The 19724-nt window shown below is 40.1% G+C and overlaps 1 protein-coding gene and 1 non-coding gene across 5 annotated transcripts; both read right to left on the bottom strand.

Moving 5' to 3' along the window:
• Positions 1-955: 955 nt before the first annotated feature.
• LOC103175349 (kelch domain-containing protein 1) lies at positions 956-18924 on the bottom strand. 4 transcript variants are annotated; one of them, XM_007888356.2, is made up of 13 exons: positions 18728-18924; positions 15011-15081; positions 13785-13902; positions 12890-13008; positions 11791-11869; positions 10351-10434; positions 9501-9581; positions 9361-9419; positions 8024-8136; positions 7517-7589; positions 3576-3660; positions 2561-2613; positions 956-2117 (listed from the first exon to the last, which is right to left on the bottom strand). In XM_007888356.2, exons 1-13 carry the CDS (start codon positions 18809-18811, stop codon positions 1958-1960), a joined length of 1179 nt encoding a protein of 392 aa, XP_007886547.1. In that variant the 5' UTR covers positions 18812-18924; the 3' UTR covers positions 956-1957. The 4 variants fall into 4 exon arrangements, with proteins under 4 accessions (XP_007886547.1, XP_007886549.1, XP_007886546.2 ...); XM_007888358.2 differs by having other exon boundaries at positions 956-1441; XM_007888355.2 differs by lacking the exons at positions 956-2117; positions 2561-2613; positions 3576-3660 and adding an exon at positions 5764-6172.
• trnav-uac lies at positions 3361-3432 on the bottom strand. Its single transcript has one exon. It is a non-coding gene; the product is annotated as a tRNA-Val (tRNA).
• Positions 18925-19724: the final 800 nt, after the last annotated feature.

The raw sequence follows: 19724 nt of genomic DNA, 5'->3' as shown, positions 1-19724 counted from the left end.
GGGGTTGTGTGGGGGGGAGACAGGTCAGCACTGTGGGCCACAGTCACACAGTTTGCATCGGCAGCAAAATGGGTTATTGAACTTCTATTCCAAACGGATTACATTTTTTTTGTGCAAAAAAACCCAACCCCCCCCAGAGGGAAATATGAGCGACCCTGAAGCCCTCAACATCACTGGTCCGGGAGCGTTTCTTGGCATTAATTATTTTTAAGAAGTTAATTTCACCCACAAAATACTCGGTCGCTACACTTTAGTGTATCCTGTGAAGCGCTATAAGTCGTCTCGAAGACGCGATAAGGCGACTTCGAGACGACTTACGACTCAATATTATTATTGAGGAAGTGTTCATTTCTTACAAAACAATACAAAATTACATTTGTACAGCGCCTTTCACGTCAGGAGAATGTCCCAAAGCGCTGGACAGTCAGGGATTTGGATTCGAGCTGTGGTAGCGATCAGGGAGGGTGGAGGGCAGCTGAAGGCTCAGTCGAGAGGAGGGTTTTGAGACTCACCTTGAAGGAGGCAAAGGAACAAGGTGAAGGGAAATGTGGGATGTCTGGCACTTTAATCACATGTGAAATAATAAACAGACCAGTAAATATTGGTATAATTATTTATTTTTAAACATTTTATAAAACTTGAATTACAGCAGATTAAGGATTTATACCACCATCACATTATACACAAGATAGGGCCATCCATAATTATCAATTTTTTTTACAGTGTGGCTACACCATGTGTAAACCTGTTTATTTATAGAAACCATCATTTATGCAAGGGACAAAACACGGATGTGAAAGAATTATATATGGCCTTTTATTACATTCAAGGTTATAAAAGCAAGTGAAGAAAGTGTCCATACAAAATATTTTTGTGATAGGTACATGTTCAAATGTTAAACAAACAGTAACTTGAAAGGTAAGCACTTCTAGAATATATTCAGAATCCATGAAAAATTTTAATTGGGAAATCTAACGCATTAAAAACCAAAACATCAAAATATACTCAATAAGTACTTGTAAAAGGGTTAATTCTGCCAAACCAGAAGCATCACCTGGACCAAACTTTCCCATTGCCCCTAATTATTAAGACAACTCTACCTGTTGCACGATTTTTCAGATTTACTTGCAAGTGGTTGTTTACTACCAGTCCTCAGCTTTTAATTAGTTTCACTTAACTTTTATTTTGTCAAGAAGATTCTCTCTAATAGCCCACACTCGTCAGCTAGACTTTCCTAGAATACCAAAACCATGTTGATCACACAATTCCATGATTTTTCCACTTCCTATGGTGTTTTCAGTTTCACAACCTGGTCCAATGTTTTTTTGTGCTTCACCTTTTCACAGTTGTGAACGCTATCACACTAGATGACATAGTGCTTCATTGGCCTTGGCTTCTCACTACAAGTCTCATGCACTATTTTAGTTTGTTTGTATCCAATCTGCAAGCCACAAAAATCCACATGTTGAGTTTAGTGTGAAAATGGTATCAAGAAACTACAGGCTGTGGAATGCATTATGTTGTAGGAAATAGGGGATGCATTTTGTGTTTTGGGTAAAGCACACTATACGATATCTACTGAAAAGGGTGCTGCTCAATTTTTTTAAATATCATGTGACTTTTGGCAACAATCAGGATTTTCGGAAATAAATTGATCAGTTACAAATCTTTCAATGTTTTTGACGAAGTGGTAATATATTTTAAATATATATATATAAAACTGTATATATTTCTCAAAAATATGGGAAGACATACTCACAAGGGAAAATATGTCCAAGCACTCAATGGCACAAAAGTAACAATAAAACAGTAAACCTTTGTTAATTTTTAAAAAAACGTTTAGAACTGCATTGGGCACACGTGGGCAAATCACTACGAGAGCATTTGCCAATCATAACAATATTTTGTGAGACATATAAAAAGTATTTAAGTCTGATAATGAATGAACTATTCTTGATTAACATTTCAGGTTAAAAATACAATCGCATTTTTCTTGCTGTCCAGCTGAAACCCAGAAATTTATTTTCTTCTGCACTTGATCCAACAATTCCCGAGGTAAGAATGGAAGCTGACTCTGTAAAACTGTGGCATTTTTGGCAATGGGGTTTAAGCACAACCTAAATATGAGAAAACATCCGTGAGCAACTGCATTTTGAGTGCTCAATTTTCAGAAATCAGTACAGTATCGTTGAAATCAGAAACTCACAGTATGGAGTTGTACGGTTGTGTTTATGGCACAATAAGCTGCAGCTACAGATATAGATGTACAATTTCTAATTTCAGTCAGATGTTTGACCAACAAGAAATTACTAGTTTCAGTCACCTCAACCCCAACAGGAAAACTGGTATCAATGTAACTGAAGAGCTTCCTTGAAACAATCAGGATAATAGTTTCAATTTTTAAAAAAATACCAAAAACAATGTGAACATAGTTAATATTGAAAGAAAACTAACTGTTCATATTACTTAATATGTAATGATTTATAACAGTTAAATAATTAGGAACATTCAAGCAGAAATTAAGACAGTATTCTTACTACAGTAGATACATAAAATTTACCTGAGGAGTGAATAGGGTTGAGTTTGAAAGATCAGCACATCATTACAGTGACCCTAGTTGAAGAAGAAAATTATTAAGAAGATTTAACACATTTAGAGTCATGCCTTCTCCATCCGAAATAAGGTTTAAAAAACTTTCAAAATCGTTTTTCAATTAAGTTTATGCAACAATATAAATCATACAATTTAAACATCATTAATAATTGTTAGTTTGTTTTGAAATGTCTTCTTGTCCATGGTCAAGCTAAGTGATGCTTCAGTTTATTAAACCGAATCTCTAGTGAGAACCATTTTGTGGGCTTACTGAAATTGAAATAACTGGAATGGATTATTGAGATACAATTGTACATGAAGACCTGGTAAATATTTATTGGACAAATATGGAAACTGTAGAAACTTGTGTTTTGAAGTCAGGCACAAATGAGGTACAAATCATGGCAATACATTTATGCAGTGTTAAGATCAGGTTTGGGATGTCCATTAGGAATTGAGCCGAGCGATTTAAATTTAACATAATAACCATACGGTGAGCACCAACAATAATCTGCATTTATTTGATAATATATAATAATAATCCTTGCATTTGATATAGTACTTTTCACATCTTCTCAACGTCTCAAAGTGCTTCACAGAATATGCTGTAAAGTGAATTGACTGTATATTTGTGGGCGAAACGCGGCAGCCAATTGCGCACAGCAGTGTCCCATAAATAGTTGTGGATTGAAAATGACCAATTCATTATTGTTTTATTTTGGAGGGATTATTATTAGGCGTGTGGAATAAGGAAATTTGCCCAAGGTTTCGCCCTGCCTGGAATTGAACCCAGGTGTCTCGCTTGTAAAGCGAGTGCTCTAACCACTGAGCTACAGGACTCCACGTGCTAAGCGTGCTTGCTTCTCTTGGAGCAGAACGCAAACATTTAATTATACCTTTACTATAATATTTCAAAATTACTAATTTCAAAAATAGGTCCAAACATCACATCTCCTTTTAAAAAGTATTCTGAATTCACTTACAGTATCGTAGGAAAGTAAATCATCCTTGCTTCCACTGAACACCATCACTTCAAACTCCTTTCCTAGACAGGATGTATGCCACAACCTACAGAGGATTTCAACACTAATATAACACACTGTTTTCATCTTAAATTTCATAAGCAATTTCTCATATTTCAGCACAGTATGTGATTCACTCAATTTCCTGTAAAATTTGATTTGCCATTTCATGCAAATTTTAGCGCAATGGTTGAAAATGGAATTTGTTTTCTCTATGCATCCAACCATATTGACAATATTGCAATTTTAGATGGAGTACAAAATAAATTAATGCACTGGATTATTTAATTAACATTTATTGCTGTCTAGACTTCAGCTCATTACGAGAGAGTGATTTGTTGTTTAATTTGTGCTGCTTTTGTATATTAATACATAACCATTTAAATAGGGACAATCATTCTTAAGTGCTTAATTCTTGTGTTCATCAGCATTGTTCAAGAGATTGTGGAAAATCATAAATTACGGAGCCACCTTCCAATAGCAAGGCAATTAAGAAAATAGACCTTGGGTAAAGGGGCCTTACATCTCACTCAGAATCTGTAATAAATATAATCCTAACATTTTAAAAAAATATTAAATGGCTAACTTATCAATGAAAAACTTCTGTCACTTGGAAATGGCAGCACAAAGTAACTGGTATCAACAGCAGGAAATAACACTACCTGGGGGAAGTGGGGATGGGAGGAGAAAAAGAGAGAGAAAGAAAGCTATGGTCTGAAAGTAGTCACGTTGATTCTGTCAAAAGCCCTTAAAAGGAATTGGCATCCCTGCAATTCTAATCTTTGAAACATTTATTTTACACATAGTATGTGAAGAATAAACAAGTGAATCATTACTTAATTTTGTTCTTTATCAGGTATATCTGGATTGCCCAACACTTCTAAATATTCTATACACTTTTTTGTTTAATACAGATTTTAGTATTAGTTTGAACAAACTTTTGAACCTGATAAATTTCACTGTCCCTTGAACTTTTAAGTAAGAGGGTCCTGAAAATAAACTTCAATATGCTTAGCGCATTACTTGGTTCTCATTAGAAACTAAATCTAGTCTGTGAAGATTTCTTTCTGCGATAAGATTTGTAGCTAAATTAACCATATGCAATTAATTTGAGATATTCTGGCAAATTAAAGTAATCTAAGCAACATAAATAATATCTGATATTACATGTATCACTCTTAACTGATCTATGATAAAGCCCCTACCTTTACCTTCACAGTATTACCTGCATTTTGAGAAGCAGTCTACATCTCCCTTGCCCTGCATCTGCCTCTGCTTTCCTCACTTCATTAAAACCTTTGTCTCATGCCTTGCTGTTGGTAAACCTCTGCCTGGTCTGCTTCACCGTGGAACATGGAGTAGACTTTCCTGACTCGAACTTGTTGAAATCCTAGCTTGCAACCTGACGCTTTTTTTGTACACACTGTAACAGTGCTCTATTACAATACAATACAAAATTACATTTGTATAAGCGCCTTTCACGTCGGGAGGACATCCCAAGGCGCTGGACAGTCAGGGATTTGGACCCTTACTACGCTTGGTAGCTGCTAATCTAAAACGGTGCAAAACATCACTGCTATACCTAGTATAAATTATATCACAGATCGTTTCATTTAATTGTTTATTCATATAAAAAAACCTCTCGATGGAAATTTGAAATGACCCAAACCATGATGAAAAACACTAATTTACGCATTACGCATAAACAATAGTAACATGTTAGGGTATAGATTACACAGTGATAATCATGTTTAGAAATTTAAACAATACTCCCACATATAGCATTGATAGAAATTGTTGTGGCAGAGATCAAAAAAGTTGAACCTGCAATAAATACTGTATGCAGTTTGGTAAATGCTACAGAATTGTTGCAATTTTCAAATATTTGTATTTAATGTAAATCTTTAGTCGGAGGAATTAATTTTAGGGATACATCTTCCTTGTGTGCCATTACAAGGCCAATTTGAACTAAGCAAAATAACCTTTGCCTCCATTCATTAAAATTTACAGATTATGCGGTTAGGTTTAATAATGAAAGAGAAAACCAAGAAAACATTTTGCCAATATTACTGGGCAGAGTAAATTAAAAGTCTGTGAATGAACTGTCCTTCAGAAATTGAAGCTTAGTTTTTCCTTCACAATCTTCTGAGTCAAAATTCCTGCAGCATTAAGTCATACAACAGTTTAATTTCTGTAAGCTGTATCTGACTCTCTTGTCCTCCTCGACCTCTCTGATGCACTTCGACACTGTCGACCATTTATCATCCTCCACCGCCTCTCTTTGCAGCTCAACCTTCAAGGACCTGGCCTTGGCTTGTTCAATCCTACCTCTCACATCGTCTCCAGTAACGGCTGCTGCCCTAGCCCCCGTACCATCACATGTTGCGTCCCTCAGAGCTCTGCCTTTGGTCCCTTCCTTTTCAACATTGACTTGCTCCCTCTTGGTGATATCGTCCGTAGACATGGGGTCAACTTCCATGTGTATACGGATGATGCCCAACTCCATCTCTCCGCCTCCACCCTCGACTCCAGGAACACTGCTGTCCTCATAAGACTGCCTGTCGGACATCAAGTCCTGGATGAGAGCAAACTTCCTCCAATTGAATATCAACAAGACCAAGGCCCTCCTGCTTGGCTCCATACCTCGAGCGCTGATAGCATCACCCTTCATGGATGCACTCTACATCTCATGGATCCAATACGGAACCTTGGAATTCTGTTCGACCCTCAACTGTCCTTTATCCCCCACATCCGTGCCATGATCTGCTCCTTCTTTCCCCACCTCCGCAACATTGCCTAACTCTGCCACTGTCTCTCACCACAGGACGCCGAGATCCTCATACACGCATTCATCACATTCAAGCTCAACTAAGCAAATTCTCTGCTTGTCGACTTCTCCACTCCTCCCTCTACAGGCTACAGCAGCAGGAACTCTGCAACCCGTGTCCTCTCCCGCACCAGGAGCCGCGACCCTATCATCCCCATCCTTGCCTGGCTACACTGGCTCCCCATCACTCAGAGGATACAGTTCAAGATCCTAGTCCTCACCTTCCAAGCCCTCCATGGCCTTGCTGCTCCCTATCTCTGTGACATTCTAACCCCCTACCAACCTGACAACCTATTCCCAGCTTTTTACCCAGCTGCTGGGAGGTAATACATCATGTAAGACTTTTTTTTCTAGTCACCCAATAGATCTGCTCAAAATGGTTTTCTAGTATGAAAATGAAAGGAAGAAATATATGTTACCTGCATCTGCTGCCTTTAAAACAGAACACTAGAAATTTAATATATTTCAGGCAATGTTAGTCTATAGATGAACTCTAAAAGGAATGTGAGGACGATCATAGGTAATATCCTTCAATTTTTCTTCCTTCTGGTAACTAACCTCACATCACCAAACTAAAATGGTACAGGCAGAATGGGAACGTACAAGGTGTTCAGTTTTCTCCTTAAAAAAAGGGACGTCAGAAATCTATATTTTTCCCCTCTACTGATCCGAATTAGCAGGGAGGTATGGTGATCCTCAACCATCTTATCTACCTATTTTAACATAAAAAGCAGAACTTCACTAAGATCCAAATTGTTTGATTGCTGACATGGTCCTCAGGATGTGTTGAATTCCCCCACACCTGCAGACGTTTTCAGAGTCTCATTCTCCCTAAATTATTTTCAGCATCCAAAGTAGCCAGTAAAATAAGTATCCCAGACAAATGGGCAAAATGGCTCTTTCTGCAAGTCAAAACAGGCCCAGTAGCAAAATACAAGTTATCTTCCAGTCTTCTTGTACCTTTTCACTTTCTAAATAATGAAATATGCTTTTATCTGGGAAATCCTATTTGGCAAAATATTGTGTTAAACATAAACAGAGCATTACTCTGCAGATACAGGAAAGTTGCTTGTACCTGGGTCTGTTCTTAAGGCACTGTGCAAATTGTCTCCATTCATTAGCTCCAACACTGTAGATCCATGCATCACCTAGAACAGACAGGACAATACCATAAAACTTTAAAAGCATTTATGCAATATGTATAGAGCCTTTCAAATCAGGAAGAAGTCTCCAAGCGCTTCAAACTGCTGGCTGGATATCTGAGATGGACATGGTGGCTGAAGAAGATGGGAATAGTTAGGATAGACATTCTATTTCTATGTTTGCTTTTCGCCTAGTTAGAGTTATTACTCTCAGTGGAGCTTTTCATTTTAACCTCATCCTTTAGCTCCACATTCCCAGAAAAAGTCAAATAACTTACATAAGACCTGGATCCTTTCACCTTCACACATTTTAATAACTGAGGTCACATCACCATACCCAGTGAGGGAAATGACAGCATTTTATATCAAAAAAACTATCCACAGTATTAATGTCACCTGTCATGCAGAAGAAAAATGCAGGAATAAGTGTTAATACTTACTAAGTAGTTGACTTTCTGCACTTAGCCCTCCAAAAAGGAAAAGCTGATCATCAGTCACCGGAGTCAAAGTGTGCCATAAACGACCCTGGGGGCGTATTCCATCAACAGCAACTCTAATGAAAACAAACAACAACACAAAAGTAGATTGAGTTTATATCAACCAATATATTCTATAAAAAAAGTCCTTATAGATTTGGGGGGATATTAAGATTATGCTGGCTCATCCTGGTAATCTGTTTACCACTAAAGTAAAAGGTACTTCCCTTGCTGACAACAATGATACTTTTTATTCATCTTAATGCTTCACAACATTTCTTGTTTATAATTTAAATCAGGATAGTGATTGACCTTCAAATTTTCCCTTCATGTGGGAGATGGAGTAGTTCTTGCATAGAACTTTTCTGAAGTGTTAGGATGGAGATGAACTCATCATGTTGTTAATCATGGAATCAAACACATAATGGAGCTCACTGAAGCTCCAATTGACTATCACTGTGCTATCACAAGCTTCTATTTATTTTGATTTACATGGCTCTCACTTTTTTTTCCCCCCCTCTGAATTCAGTCAGCCTCATCAGATTGCCACGATTTGTAATTTTCCTTGCTACTTTTTCTAAGCTGTCTACACTCTATTGCCGAGCTTCCCTCTTGTGCTCCTGATCTCGTTTTTCTTATTCACTCCATGCTTGTTCTGCCATTTCACCTTATAAGTAGTATCCCAAAACAATGTCCTAAAGGTACACACAGAGAAATTAACATTACACAAAGCCAAAATGTTGCATATTAAGCCTCAACTCATCATACATCTGTGGAAGAATCAATAATATTAAATTAAAATTGTAAAATAGTTGCTGTCTATATACTGTTAGCAATTCCACGATACAAATTGTTGTGTGCACAATTGGCTGCCGCTATATAAATGCAAGGATTATTATTATTAGGACACTATGGATTCTAGTCAAACTGCAATGCCAGGCCACTCTATTGTGTATTCTCTGCAATCTACCCTTTTATTTTCATTGACTTAATAAAAATACTTGAATCATAGAAAATAAAATAATGATTTTATCGTACAAGCATCAATTTGAGTCATGAACATTAATCTATTTTTCAGGCTTCTACAATGTGTTGGAGCTCTGCATTGTTGGGGGTGCCATCCTTTGCATATTGTTCAGATGAACATGAAAGATCCCACAGGACTAATCAAAAGGGAAGGAAGTTTTAATCTGGTATTAAAATTTAATTATTTTTGCAAATGAACTGTAAGTCCAATAATCAAAAAAGGACTGCTGTTAAATATCAACCACCACATTCTATGTAAACAAAAAAATACTTACTCCCCAGACCAAGTCCACGAATCTAAGTCCAAGCAGTGCAGATCATTAATTCTTGTTTCCTGAAAATCAGGCAAAAGGCTGCATTAAACTCAAACATGGATCAATTTAATCTATTTAATGAAAAAGAGTCATTGACTCACCAGTATTCTACCTCCGAACAAATAACCTTTATTTCCCAAAACAGCGCAGGCATGGGCTGCTCGAGGCCGAGGAGGCATCCCCTGTAAAACAATTGATGTTAAGCTGGTATCACACTTATACAGCACAAAACAGTAAGGGAAAAACCTAAATAAGGAAATTCAGCAATTAAATAAGAGTCTTCATTATCATTTTTCGCCACAGCTCCACTGGCTCCCTGGCTTTCAATAGATCGACTTCCAAGTCTTCATTCTCACCTATCAATTCCTTTACACAATGCCATCTCCCTATTTCTGTGACCTTCTCCACTCTTCTGCCCATCCCCTTAGCTCAGTTAACTCAGATCTGCTGCACATCCCCCATCCCCCTGCACCATCGGTGGCTGAGCCTTTAACAACTACCACTATTAGCTGTCTCCAAATCAGGCAGTCCTAAAGCTCAACAAAACCAACAGCAGATTACTGAGTGTACTATTACCTTTCTTTACAACTTTATTATGGAGAATTCAACAAACTATACTTGCTTAGAAAAAGTGATAATATGAGCGAAATTCTGCCTAGTTTTAGCCATTAAGACCATTTAGTCTTAAAATTCACACAGAATTGTAAGAAATTCTTAAATTCTGTGTTAATTTGCAAGATAGGTTTTTCTAAAAAAGCTGTGGAAAACTGGCTTTCAAATTGATATACTGAATTTAAACATTTTTCACAATTCTGAGAGATGTTAAAAATGTATATAAGATGGTGTTATCGACTAAAACTAGGTGGAATTTTATGCCTAAGTAAGATTAAAACAAAACAACTAAAATAAAGAAGATTTTTTTGAACTATTATTACTGGAGTTTGAACATACTTTAGTCGTGGGCTGGTACCAGATCTGGATACTGGGATCAAAGACATGGATCTCACAATTCCATCCCCAGAACATCTCTTCTTCCTGAAAGGAACATTTAACGCAAGTCCATCTCAGATTTAAGATTAAAAATATGAATCATTCCTAAATATTACTTGTTTGCAAAAATATTGTCTACAAACTGTACCCATTGCAGCTTCACTTGCAACCAACGGATTCAATATGGAATGTAGATTGACACACAGACATGTAGATTGACACGTTTAGACATTATACTCAGCTGGAAGGATTCCTGTAGGAGATCTCCTTTTGGGAGGACTCAGAGGGAGGACTCCTTTAATATATTTTCCCTCTCCGTCTCTCCCCCTCTCCCAGTCTCTCTCCTGTCTCTCTCTGAATCTCACTCTCTGTCTCTCTCTCAATCTCTGAGTCTTTCTCTCAATCTCACACTCCCAGTCACTCGCTCAATCTCATTCTCCCAGTCTCTCACTCAATCTCACTCTCCCAGTTTCTCTCCCACAAAACAGTCACTACACTTTATAAAATATTCTCTCTCAGTCCCTCTCTTTCAATCTTTCACAATCTCAGTGTCTCTCTCTCTGTCCCACATGGGAGGACTCTAGCTCCCATGACAAACAGAAGAGTGCCACACATTTGTTGCAGAATATAGATGCATCTCTCTGAACTGTGTGCTTTTCTCTGTTGCCACATAGTTGCAGAATATGATGCATAGCTCATATTTTGGGGCTAATTAAAGCATTTTTAATATAGCTATATCAACGATAGGAGATTCCTCCCCACCTCCCCAGAAAAAAATATGCCCATGACATTGCCAGATGCAAGCCTTTTCCGATGAGGTATAAATCATGTCTCTACATCAATCGGTTATTGTATGATTGTCAGATACATTGACACACAGACAGACACTTCGTCTTTATTAGTGTAGAAGATAGATTGTTTTTCGGTTTCACAATGTTTTTGTCTGCAAGCCATTATTATATACTGTATAGTACAATAGACATGATGCCACAATGGATGTGTCACAACTGAGATAGAGACATGATTTAGGATACCTCATATTTTGAGGCTTAATTTTTAATATAGCTCATCAACAATAGGAGTTCCCCCCAACAAAATATGCCCATGACACTTCTAAGTGCAAGACCTTTCCGATGAGGTATAAATCATGTCCCTACATCAATCAGTTATTGTGCGATTGGCAGATACATTGACACACAGACAGAGTTGTTTTATTAGTGTAGAAAAGCAGCTCTAACACAGGAGCACTAGAAGTAAACATGCAAAATTCACTCTCAAGATCTGCCCCTTTGGATGAATAAAATTCATTCGAATTCGATAATTATTTGATAATAAAATAATAATAATTCTTGCATTTAATACCATGTAGACAGAAATTAAGATAAAAATTAAGAGTCTTACCCAAGATGCTTCATTCACATAAAACGAATCGTTCAATTCACTGATTCTCTTACACCCATAGCCACCAAAATAAATCAACCTGTCAGAAATCAAAGTTGATTTTCAAATGTAATTACTAATTTAAATATAATTTACTGCTTTGGAAAGCTCAGTTTTGTCTTCTTTGAAGACTTCCTTTTACGTGTATATTTTATTCTAATGCAATTTTAGATAGAATATTAGTTTTATTGGAAGGGAATAGAAATCTGAACTTAAGGTTCACAAAATATTTTTCAAGTCAGCACTGTTTATGTGTTTAACAGACAATTAATGGTACAGAATGTGGTCAGGAAGTTATTTTGCAGAGTTTGGCGGGGGGGGGGGGGGGGGAGAAAAGAGAAATCATTGTTGATTTCAATGGCATTAAATAGTGGCACTTTCTGTTGTTGGCACGTGATCTGGGGAAGGGAACTTTTTTGTGGTGATGGTGGGTGGGGGGCAAATTTCATTAATGTGCTGCTGTCAGCAATAGTGTGACAATAGGGTCTAATTTGGGCGATGTCTTCCCGACGTGAAAGTCGCTATAGAAATGTAATTTTTGTTGTTGGAAACCAAATGAGGATTGGACTCTGAAGAATTTAATATTTCCTCCATGAGGAAAAACACATTATTAGACAGAGCGAGTGTAATATCCCCTTTAAAGTTAAGAAGGCACTATGCCAAAACCGTGTCCTCAGGCATTTCTCCTAAAAATCTTGATCGTTAGATGCAGATTTTTTTTAATATTGCATCTATATATTTTCATGCAGACCTAGGTCAGCAAAGAATATTGTTGTGTAAATACTAGTAAAGAAAAGAAAATTTAAAGTGGATAAAAATTGAAACTAATTTCTCATCATCCAACAGGAATACCATATTTTGGCACTTATTGGATTTTAAATATTCCATTATATACATTACAACAACAACAAGATTACATTTATATAGCGGCTTTCACGTCGGGAGGACGTCCCAACGCCCTGGACAGAGTACAGCATTTCAGAATCCTTATCTGAAATTCTATTCCTATTCACTGCTGAAATCTCGTCATTGCAACTTTTATTAAAAGTCAGGGACCCACCTGTCTTTATGAACCCAGCAAGAAAGCTCATGTCTTGGTGTAGGACAAATTCCTTGGCAATTCCTGAGTTTCTTCCAAATATACGTGGCATCTTTTACCTGCAGATTAACACAATACATCTGTTTCAGATGTATAAAAACATTAGTATACTTGGTCTCCAATAAATCAAATTTCTATTCAATGTTAACTTATACTCTGAATCTTTATAAATAGAGTAGGTTAATATTGTATACCACATCAACTGTCTCATATAAAACAGTAATTTGATAGGAGAATTCACCAGAAGCAAAACACAAGTTATTTTCTTCCTAACATCATGCCTACAGCATCAATGGGAGACAGGTAGGATTTCATTAGCACAGAGATGTTGTGAGTTAAGAGTCTCAGGATGTTTATGGAACTCAGGATTCTCCACACTAAGTTCCTATTTTTAACAAGCTGCCTGGGTAAACAGCAAATTGAAGCCAAATTTGATACCTCACCTGTTCTGTTAATCAAGGCAGAAGTTAGCCTCAATGCCTTTTGTTTTAGAGGTATGGAAGGGGGAAGAATAAAGAAAAATCAGAGTACCGCAGCTAGGGTTACTGCTGACGGCCACTATCAAGTGATCCTGAAAGCTACAAATATGGATAATAGATGGGATCACACCCAACGTTGAATGGTCTGCTAGCATTCACTGTCTGGACATGGAGAATGCTCACTTGGATGTGGTGCCAGAGTCAACATCCTCAGGAGGGAAGGCTGCCAGTGTCAACATCCTCAGGAGGGAAGAATAAAACGCTTTTTGTTTCAATGCCTACTATGCTCAGCAAAACAAGTACAAGTTCTCAATCTTGTTCTATCTAAATAAAAATCATAATACCATGTAGCAAACGTATTTGAGATAATGACCTACTTCATTGGTATACTCTAGGCCATCATATCCTCCAAAAATGTACATTATTCCATTCAGACAAGCAGCACAACTTCTTGACAAGGGAGGTGGTAGATCTCCCTTCATTGCGTGCTTCTGCCTGAAGTAGATTAAAATAAATTAATTTAAATTTTGAAAAGCAAATTAAAGTACAATGAATATAGATGGTAATGCAGCTACTATCAACCAACACATTTTTAATTTTGGCTAAAAGAAACTACTTTGCTTCATTTTAATAAGTTCTGGTGAAACATCAAAAATTCAAAAGGATGAGATCAAATGGGCCAAAGGGTCTTTTTAATTCATATCTCTCTTGTGATGCAGTGAGCTGCTGATCTGCTAGTATGTTCTTTTACATAAAAGTAAAAGTGTAGGTGGTAATTTAAGTTTTGTTTTACATGGCTTAGGTTAGGAGAACTACCTGTCTTTAAAAGTACAGTAGTTCAAAAATCAAAATTCAAGTCTAACATTAAACTTATTGTAAATTTTGTTATCATAATCAATAACAATTGAACATTATTTGTCTAGCACAGAGATTCTCAAACTGTGGGGTGCACCTCCCTGGTGTGCCTCCCAAAAGTCCCAGGTTTCTCAGGGCTGGATGGCCCCACATCCTGGCGCAGCTGCTCCCCCGACAGCACTTCCCGTGACAGCCAAACTCCCTTCAACCTATAGTACATATGTGGTTTGGGACATATGTGCATGCGATCGCCAGGAAAGTGGAAGGTGAACCAGACAGACCTTGGTCTTTTTTCGTCCAGCATTTCTTATGTTCTTATGCATCTTTCTACACGGCAATCCTGAATTCCACTATCTTCCCACTGATGGGGTGTGACTGATGGATATTGTACTGCCATGGTCTGAATTGTTTGGTTTCCTGAAGTGTTTCTGCAGTTTTGTTTTGGTTGCTGAGATTTGGGATCTTTTTGGACAGCCATAGGATAGCATGAAGTCTGCTTTGTGAAGTAGAATTTATACTTTTGACACTCGTACTCTTATTGTAATTGTAGTGATCAGAGCTCTTTCTGAGCAATTTTCCGGCTTGTATTCTTGGGGAATCTGGGATTTTTTTTGTTCTTTGTGTTGTCTTGGTGAACTATGGGGAGGCACTTTTTTTTCTTGGTTTAGGAAAGTTCACACAAAGTTTGAGAAACCCTGGTTCTAAACTAAAACATCATAACTAAAACATTTTTTTTTAAAAATCTTACCATGTGCCATTTTCTAATTCATAAACCCAAATTTCATCATTGGGTAAGTAGACTTCATGGTTTTCATATATCTGCAACAGAAAAACATTTAATTTCTTGTATCTTCCTAAAGTTTCACCAAAAATTGAAGATTAAAATGTAATCAAAATGTTAGTTTTTAGAAGAGATTGGAAAGTGAAGAAGAGACAAAGTACTTCCAACCTAAACGAATTCTCTTGGAAAAAAGTGTGTATAAAAGTCCCAATTTCTCCTTTCCAAAAATATGTCTAATTTGGGGACATTATGACTGAGGTCCAAGTCAAGTATCTTTTGAAACATCACTTCGCTCAGGACTGGCTGACTAATATCTACAACAGCTCCAAACTAAATAATAATAATAATCCCTGCCTGTCTGACATCGAGTCCTGGACGAGAGACAACTTTCTTCAGCTCAACGTGCGAAAAACCGAGGCCCTCCTGATTGGCTCACGTCAGCGCCTCCGCACCTCAGGCGCTGACACCATCAGCATCCAAGGCTGCACTCTCCACCTCTCAAAGCCGGTCAGGAACCTCGGCGTTTTGTTCGACCCTGAGCTGTCCTTTCTCCCTCACATCCGCACCACAACTGGCACCGCCTTCCATCACCTCCGGAATATCGCCAGACTACGCCATTACCTCACCCCTCACGCTGCTGAAACCCTGGTTCACGCCTTTGTCACCTCAAGGCTGGACTACGGGAACTCTCTCCTCGCCGGCCTTCCCGCCACCTCCCTCCACACTGCAGGTCATTCAGAACTCTGCAGCTCGTGTACTGTCCCGCACCAGGCTTCGGGACCACATCACTCCCACCCTCGCTCGCCTCCACTGGCTCCCCAACCCCCAGAGGATTGATTTCAAGATCCTCATCCTCACCTACAAGGCCATTCACGGCCTTGCTCCCTCCTACCTCTCCAACCTACTATCCCCCTACCTACCTGCCCGTACCCTCCGTTCCTCTGGCTCTGGTCTGCTCCACATCCCCCGCCCCAACCGCCCTACCATCGGTGGTCGGGCCTTCAGCCTCTCAGCCCCCAGGCTCTGGAACTCCATCCCCAGTGCCTTCGCCGCTTCCTCCCTTTCCTCCTTCAAGGCCGGTCTCAAAACCTTTCTCTTTGACCGTGCCGTCAGCTCCCCTCTCGACTCTCTACCCCCTCCTCGCTCCCTCCCTTCCCTCCCCTCACCCTAACCATTTCCCCCTCCTCGCTCCCTCCCTTCCCTCCCCTCACCCTGACCATTTCCCCCCTGCTCGGGTCATGACCCAACTGTGCAGCGCCTTGGGACGTCCTCCTGACGTGAAAGGCGCTTTATAAATGGAATCTTGTTGTTGTTGATATAGCGCTTTTCACGTCGGGAGGACGTCCCAAAGCGCTTCACAGAACACACTGTAAAGTGAATTGACTGTATATTTGTGGGCGAACGCGGCAGCCAATTGCGCACAGCAATGTCCCACAAACAGTCGTAGATTGAAAATGACCAATTTATTATTGTTTTTTTTTGGAGGGATTATTATTAGGCTCTGTGTGGAGTAAGGAAACTTGCCCAAGGTTTCGCCCTCTGCCTGGAATTGAACTCAGGTCTCTCGCTTGCGAAGCGAGTGCTCTCACCACTGAGCTACAGGACTTCATAAATGTTATGCATTGTCAACCAAATCAATCCCTTCATTGCAACTTGGGTGTGGCTAAGTCAGCAAAAATAAATTATCGGCTGAAGTAGGTGTATAGTATTTAGTTCGTAAGGATTGTTTCTCAGGATTGGCTCCCAAATTAGTTCAGTTACTAGATCTAGTTTTCCCTGTAGACAATCTTGTTGGAAATGAAAATATCCCTCGATTTGTGAGACCCCTATCTGTGAATATATTCAATAATGTGCATACGTACATTACTTCATGATGTAATTCCTAGAACTACAACAACAACAACAAGATTCCATTTATAAAGCGCCTTTCACGTCAGGAGGACGTCCCAAGGCGCTGCACAGTTGGGTCATGACCCGAGCAGGGGGGAAATGGTCAGGGTGAGGGGAGGGAAGGGAGGGAGCGAGGAGGGGGGAAATGGTTAGGGTGAGGGGAGGGAAGGAGCGAGGAGGGGGAAGAGAGTCGAGAGGGGAGCTGAACTACACCATCACTGACATCACAAAGCAGCTTAACTACCTTGTGTTAAACTTTTTATAGAGGAACGGAAAAATTGGGGGTGGGGGAAGGGAGAAATAAATCTGTTCAAAGTACTCTCCCCAACTGCCCTTGAAAACACATTATTCACTGATGGCAGTACAATCGTTTTAGGTCCTTTCACCTAGTTTATTGAAGGAAGCAAGATGCTCAAGTATTAGATGGGCTGTATTTGCATCAATCAGAGGGGACAATTTGGATCAACCTGGCAGGTAACAATTCCCCAGGTTAATTTTTCCCAATTTAGCTCCTCGTTCAGCCTAAAACATTCTACCTGACTCTCCAGGACACTCAAATGCCACTTCCCAGACAGCAGAATAGCCTAACTGAGGAGATGACACATTTCCATAACCCATAGTTCACCAAGACAACACAAAGAACCAAAAAAATCCCAGATTCCCCAGGAATAATACAAACAGCAAAGTTGCTCAGAAAGAGCACTGATCACTACAATTACAATAAGAGTATGAGTGTCAAAAGTATAAATTCTGCTTCACAAAGCAGACTTCATGCTATCCCACGGCTGCCCAAAAAGAACACAAATCACAGCAGCCAAAAAAAAACTGCAGTCAGTAAGTAGGCATGCGGTTGTTAGTCGATTGGCCGATCACTTTTCCGGGGATAATAATCCTTCAAAAAAAAAAGGATTCACTCCAAGATTGTTCACTCAATCCACAGCTGTTTGTGGGACACTGCTCAATTGGCTGCCGCGTTTCACCCACACAATATAGTCAATTCACTGCGCAGTATATTCTGTGAAGCACTTTGAGACGTCCAGAAGACGCGAAAGGCGCTGTATCAAATGCGAGGATACGTATTTATTATCTCCACGTTCCTCAAATATCCTCAAGGATATTTTATCAGCAGTAAATAATCCAGCGGCAAAAAGTAATTCAGGCAAAGTGCTCCCTCCCCTTTCCAACTTTTTTTTAAAAAAAAAGTATTGATTTGTTCAGAGTTAAACGGAATGGCCAACATAAACATTGCAATTGGGTTAATTCCACCAGTCTCACTGTTACTTGTGGATAATCTACACATTCAATTGAATCTTTGCACTCTCGAGTGGACTTTTAGGGGTTTTCATTTTTCCCCCCAAAAGAACATCAGTTCTGACGAAGGGTCGTGGACCCGAAACGTTGACTCGTTTTCCTTCCTTTCTTAGTTTGCGTGTGTGTGTGTGTGTGTGTTTGTGGGGGAGAAATGGGGGCGACGTAACACAGTACGGGTCTGAGGGGAAGAAGCTGAACCCGCGAGTGGCGGCGATTAGGGCCCTCAAAGATTTAAAGTGGGAAAACCTGCCCTCCCCCACCACCGCCCTATGTGTTTAACAAAAACGCGCGAAGATTTACCGATCACGTGTGTCGAGTTAAAGCCGTCGAGTCGCCACCGACCCGCCCGCCCGCCCGCACCGAGTTAAATAAAGATGGCGCCCTCGACCCACCCCACAGAGTCGAGCCGTCGGATTCGCTTTCCCGGATTTGGAGGGAGCCACGTTCTCGAAGCTTCCATCGTCGAGCGATGGCCGTACCTACCACGTAGCCGCCCCACACGTACAGAAAACCGGCGTCAAACACCGCGTAATGTTGGTTCTCTTGAATTATCGACGTCTCAGCCATTGCCACAGCCCCCCCCCCCCGGGAGAGGTTTTGAAATGCGGCGATGAAGAGGCGAGTTAAACCGGTCTGCGGGGGCGCAGCGCTCAGGTGGCGGCCCCTCGGTCTCTCTCTCCTCACAAAGACGTCGCGCGGCGCTGTCCGGCGCTGTCGGGCACCGCCCAGTTTTTCGCCGCACGTGCGGCTGTCGCGAGGCGGCCAAAGGCGCGACTGCGCGTGCGCACTTCAGATTGGGCGGGGGGGGAGGCGGGCTCGCGCCCAATTGGGCGGGTTTTTGTGGTACTGTGCGGCAAAAGACGCGACTTTGGGCGGGTTCCTAATTTGGGCTTCATTTTTTTGTTAATTTTTTTAAAAATTTATTTAAACCTGCAAAAACGTCCCCCTTTGGAAGATCTTTGCCAACATGGTTTCACAAAGGCACTGACCACCTTAGTACCCGCAGTAGTCGACGCAAACTGTCGGACTACAAACGTATTTTAAAATACATTTTTAAAAAAAGATATCAAATTCCGCGGTACTATTTCAGGCACTGTAGAAATTGTTCCGTTGGCGGTCTCGTCGGATTTCGGAACACCTGGAGCGAGCGAAACCTGACGAGCTCAAGCGGTGGGTTGACTGGATCGTCCTCATAAAACCACGAGCACAAAATTACCCCCAGAGCGGAGTGAGCTGCTGGGAGTCCAAAAATGTACCTGACCGACAGCGGGTTTGTTTTCTATTTACATGTGTCAGCCTGGCGCAGTGTTTGCTCTCGTCTCCGAGTCAGAAGGTTGTGAGTTCAAACCCTACGTTGGGACGTGGAATCACATAGGCACTTCCAATGCAGTACTGGAGGGGCTGCTGCCTTGTCGATGGTGCCATCCTTCGGATAAGATGTTAGACCATCATGGTCCTTTCTGCCTGTTCAAGTGAATGC

This window comes from Callorhinchus milii, unplaced genomic scaffold (genome assembly GCF_018977255.1).
Source record: "Callorhinchus milii isolate IMCB2004 unplaced genomic scaffold, IMCB_Cmil_1.0 Scaffold9, whole genome shotgun sequence".
NCBI classification, from domain to species: Eukaryota; Metazoa; Chordata; class Chondrichthyes; order Chimaeriformes; family Callorhinchidae; genus Callorhinchus; species Callorhinchus milii.
The sequence above is the reverse complement of the archived record's forward strand: the minus strand, read 5'-3'. Positions and strand labels throughout refer to the sequence as shown.